Source organism: Chrysochloris asiatica, unplaced genomic scaffold (assembly GCF_000296735.1).
Source record: "Chrysochloris asiatica unplaced genomic scaffold, ChrAsi1.0 scaffold00042, whole genome shotgun sequence".
Taxonomy (NCBI): Eukaryota; Metazoa; Chordata; class Mammalia; order Afrosoricida; family Chrysochloridae; genus Chrysochloris; species Chrysochloris asiatica.
Window position 1 is genome coordinate 12340503 of NW_006408560.1, and position 5083 is coordinate 12345585.

Consider the following 5083-nt stretch of genomic DNA (forward strand, 5'->3'; position numbering starts at 1 on the left):
AATAAATACAACTTTTGAAAAAATACAGACCTGCCATTAGAAAGCCAGAATATTAATACAAAAATTTCAGAAATGTACAATACATTGAAAGGACAAAGGAGATTTGAAGCAACAGATGCCCAAATTAGTGAGCTTGAAGATAAATCTCTCAATGCTAGTATGTTAGAAGAACAATCAGGAAAAAGAACGAAAAAATCCAAAGAAAGCCCAAGAGTTATGTGGGAAACCAAGAAGAGGAACAACTTGTGCATGATTGGAATTCTAACAGGAAAAGAAAATAAAAAGCATAGCAAAAATAGTTGAAAGAGTTGTTGGAAGAAAACATAACTAGCATCATGAAAGATGAGAGGATAAGCACACAAGAAGCTCAACGAACTCCAAATAGGATAGATCTCAAGAGAAAACCACCAAGACATATCATAATCAAACTTTCCAAAATGAAAGACAAAGAAAGAATTCTGAGAGCTGTTCAGGAAATTTAAGTTAGCTACAAAGGAGAATTAATAAGATGAAGCTCTTATTTCTCATCAGAAACCATGCAAGAAAGAAAGCAATGGGTGGCACATATACAAAACTCTAAAAGAAAAAAATTGCCAACCAAGAATTATATACCCATTAAAACTGTTCCTCACATATGACAGCAAAATTAGAACTTTTTCTGATAAACAGAAATTAAATGAATTTGTAATGACAAGACCAACTTTACAAAGAATACTAAAGGGTGTTCTTTGGACTGAGAACCAACAATAGCAGACAACAACCTGAGAGTATTATACATGACAACATCATTCAGAAGTTAATCTAGCTAAAGAAGCATTTAAAGTAAAATAATGGATTTCTTGCTACTGCTATAAATTCCCCTATCTGTAAAGCCTTCCAACCTTCTAAACATTCCTTTATATGTGGTTCAGAGTGCTGGCACCATCCCCTGAGCCTGCTCGCTCCAGTATTCTCTATTGTTGCTGACAGAGCTCCTCACTGCACTTATACCCAATCCACCATCTTGTTTCCTCCAAACAGATGGTTTTAAATAGGGGAAAAAAATATATAAATGACAGGGTAACCTCAAAGGAAATCAATATACCTGCACATCAAAAATTTTTTGCAAAGAGGAAAACCAGAAAGATTTAGTACATATTAATACAACAGAAATGAATAAAAGGAAAAGGAAAACCACAAACAAAATGAACTTATCACAGAAAATTATGTGGAAAAAAGAAACCAGCAGTACCACACACAAAAAAACACTCAGCAAAATGACAGCAATCAATTCATACCTGTCAATAATTTCACTGAATGTAAACAGATTAAATGCACCCATCAAGAGACAGAGAGAGCAGAATGGATAAGAAAACAGGATTCTTCAATATGTTTACTATAGACACATCAAAAAGACAGAGATAGCATAAATACCCATCAACAGAAAAATAGTTAAACTTTGGTAAATACACAGAATGGAATACTATGCAGCACTGAAGAATTATAATGATCTGTGAAATATCTCATGACATGGATGAACCCGGAGGACATCATGCTGTGTAAAATGAATCAAGCACAATGGACAAATATTGTCTGAGAACAATGTTGTAAAAAGTTAAGAAAAAGTTTTCTTAATAAAAGAAATGATCAATTATGATTATGGGGAGAAGGGGAAGGGAAAATTATTCATGGGCTAAAAGGTAGACACATGTTAACATGAGTGACAAGGCAGGCGATATATAATAGGGAGGTTAGCAGTGGAAAGAACAGGTAGTGGGAGACATTGGGCGAAATGCAATAGGTAATGTGATTAAAGGTAAATACTGTTAACTGTTGGTACATTGACAAGATTACAATCATTGTAAAGAAGCAAAGTATATGATTTGCTGAATGTAAAACTGATGATCTGCTCTGTAAATCTTCACTTAATTCACAATGTTATTGTTGTTATGTGCCGTGGAGTTGGTTCTGATTCATAGTGACCCTGTACAGGGTTTCTGAGGCTGTAAATCTTTATGGGCGCAGACAACCTCATCTTTCTCCCATGGAACAGCTAGTAGTTTCAAACTGCTGACCTTGCAGTTCACAGCCCGATTTGTAACCACTACGCTACCAGAGTTCCTTTAATTCACAATAAAAAGGTTTAAAAAAATAATAAAATAAATAAAGGGTACAAATTCTACGGGAAGACTTTCTATCTGAGTAAGGTCTTTTTCTTCTGTCAACATCTGTGGGTCTAGCATTCCTAGGAGATCTACATGTATCTTGGCATCAATCTTCACCTGGGTCTAGAAGGCTTTCAGCACAGGAACACCAGGTCCAAAGGATACACTGTGCTCCCAACTCTTCTTTCTTTGTGGTACTGAGATTCCCTCCCTACTTGCTCATTTTTCTCTCCTTTTATCTCTTATAAGAAAAAAGGAGTTCCCAAGGAAACTCCTCTTGTTGTTGTTAAGTGCCATCAAGTCAGTTTGACTCATAGCAACCCTGCATAGGGTTTCCAAGGAGCAGCTGATGGGTCCTCAGAAGCTCTATATAGATCCCTAAGAGTTGGAACCAACCCCATGGCACTTAACAACAAAAACTATAAATACATAAGAAACTATACTTGCCATAAATAAAATTAGATAAAAGTTTATAGCACAAAATTTTTACCTTATAGAATGATTCATAAATTCGAACTTTTATAACAGCAGCACCAGTTCTAATACCAGACACCAAAATCATATCTCCTCGTTTGTCTTCTTTTTCCATCTCAGCTATATACTCTGGGGGAGAATATTCTGCTTCAGAGTACTTCAGAATCCTAAAGATATAAAATAAGATTTTTACTAGCAGAATCAAACAATTCGTCTTACAAAAGGACAGAAGAGGCTTTTTAAAAAATTGCGGTTAAAAAAACAAAGGGGTAAGTCAAAAAGTAATGCTACTAGGGTTCCAGTTCATACATGCATGGATTTATTACAAAGGAGACATGTTTAAACATGTCTCTTTGATCAATAAATGGCTGCAGACACGTTCTTGCAGTAATATATACTTGTTTCAGTCTTATTGTGATGGTTATGGTTATGTGCCGTGGAGTCAGTTCTGACTCATAGGGACCCTATACAGGGTTTCCGAGGCTGTAAATCTTTATGGGAGCAGAAAGCCTCATTTTTCTCCCACGGAACAGCTGGTAGTTTCGAAATGATGACCTTGCGGTTCACAGCCCAATTCATAACCACTACGCTACCAGCGCTCCTTCAGTCTTATTAAGGTACCTTAAAAAAAAAAAGGTCAAATCAAAATAGTGGCTTCCAAGGGTATCTGCTTGTTGTTGTTGTTAAGCGCCATCTAGTAGGTTCTGACCCATAGTAAGCCCTGTACTTGCAGTTCAAACGGCTTTGCAATCTGGTGCATTAACCCACAGTACCACACCAGGACTCTGCCACTTAAATTCAAGGCAAAGAGGTCAACTGAGAAGGTTATGGCGATTATTTTTTGGAATTCCAAAGAGGTAATCTCTATAGATTTTTATGAAGGACACAGGGTGATCATGGGAGCTTATTATGAAGAATTTTAAGAAAATGGAAACTGCATTGGTGAGAAATAGACCAGGAAAGTTTTGCCAAGGATTTTTTTTCCATCACAACAATGCACCTGATCATTTTTCAATGCTAGCAAGTGGTGTCCTATAAGAATTTTATTGAAGTATGAAGTAAGAAATAATTCAATCCCAATGCAGACTCCAACACCATTCTTTAAAGAGATGGAAAAACTAATCACTGACTTTATATGGAAAGGAAAGAAACCCCAGATAAGCAAAGAATTCTAAAGAAGAAGAAAGTAGGAAGCCTCTCAAACCTACTACACTAATTAATAGTATATGAAGGGGACTGCAATCATTATAATGAAATGAAGTTTATGGTTTGTTGACTGTGACCAATGACCTGTTCTGTAAACCTTCACTCAATAAAGATGAAGAAAAAAAAACCCTACTACACAGCCTGGTACAGTATACCAAAAGGCACAGAGACTAGTGGAACAGAATTGAGAACCCAGAACGAAATCCATCCACTTAAGTTCAGCTGATCTTTCACAAAAAATCCAAACACATCAAATGGGGATGATATAGTCACTTTGACAAATGGTGTTAGTAAAACTGGCAACCCAGTTGAAGAATGAAACAAGACCCTTATCTCACACCATATGCAAAAATTAATTCAAAATGGATTAAAGACCTAAATGTAAAATCTAAATATCATCAGAGAAAAATTAGGGGGAAACTTAGAGGCTCAGAGACATGGCACATGGCACAGATATGCTATGAAACATAACTGAAAACACAGACACATCAAAAGATAAAACAGGAGAACAAACAAGATGGCGGATCAAGTGGAAGTACAATAAGGAGCTCCGTCAGCAACAACACAGAATACAGGACCAAGCAAGCTCAGGGGATGGTCCCAGAACTCTGAACCACATGTAAAGGAATATTTAGAAGGTTGGAAGGCTTACAGCTAGGGGAATTTGTAGCAGAAGCAAGAAATCCATTGCTTTCTAAGTCAAGATGCTCAGCTGCTCCAGGAGCCGCCATCTCGGGTGAGACCAAGCAGGGGAAGGATCAGAGCAGCCACGGACGTCTGACAGAACCACGGAGATAAAGGTGACATTCTTTTCTTTTGGTATCTGTTCATTGGTCCCTTGATGTCTGCGCACCTCCATTCTGGTGACTATAGGGGTGCCTGAGCTAGTGGACACCTCAGCCCCACCCTCGGAGGGTTCTACTACACATGTGCACAGATCTCCTCAAAATTTAAAGAGACAGTTTCCACTTAAAACGAAATGACCACAGCTGGCCCTGAAGTGTTTACAACTAGATAAAAGGCCTGAATGGGGATTGTAGGGAAGGATAGGTAGACAAACAAGGAAATAGGCTGAAAATTAAATCCTAAGTTATGTCAAAACGACCAACAGTGGCAACTTGAAATTTCTCAAGAAGAAGAGTGAAAAGGGAAGCCCATCTCCTGATCACATCTACCTGAGGCAATCAGAAAGCATAAAAAATACCAAAATACACACCCATCTAAATATTAAGGCCACAGATAACTCCTGAATATGCCCC

General features: G+C 37.5%; 1 protein-coding gene across 2 annotated transcripts in view; it reads right to left on the bottom strand.

Moving 5' to 3' along the window:
• Nucleotides 1–5083, bottom strand: part of NUP210L (nucleoporin 210kDa-like) — a 193382-nt gene that overhangs the window by 172916 nt on the left and 15383 nt on the right. For both annotated transcript variants that reach the window (XM_006861487.1, XM_006861486.1), the window contains exon 5: nucleotides 2635–2785. In XM_006861487.1, coding sequence (XP_006861549.1) covers nucleotides 2635–2785 — 151 coding nt within the window. The remainder of the gene's footprint in view (nucleotides 1–2634; nucleotides 2786–5083) is intronic.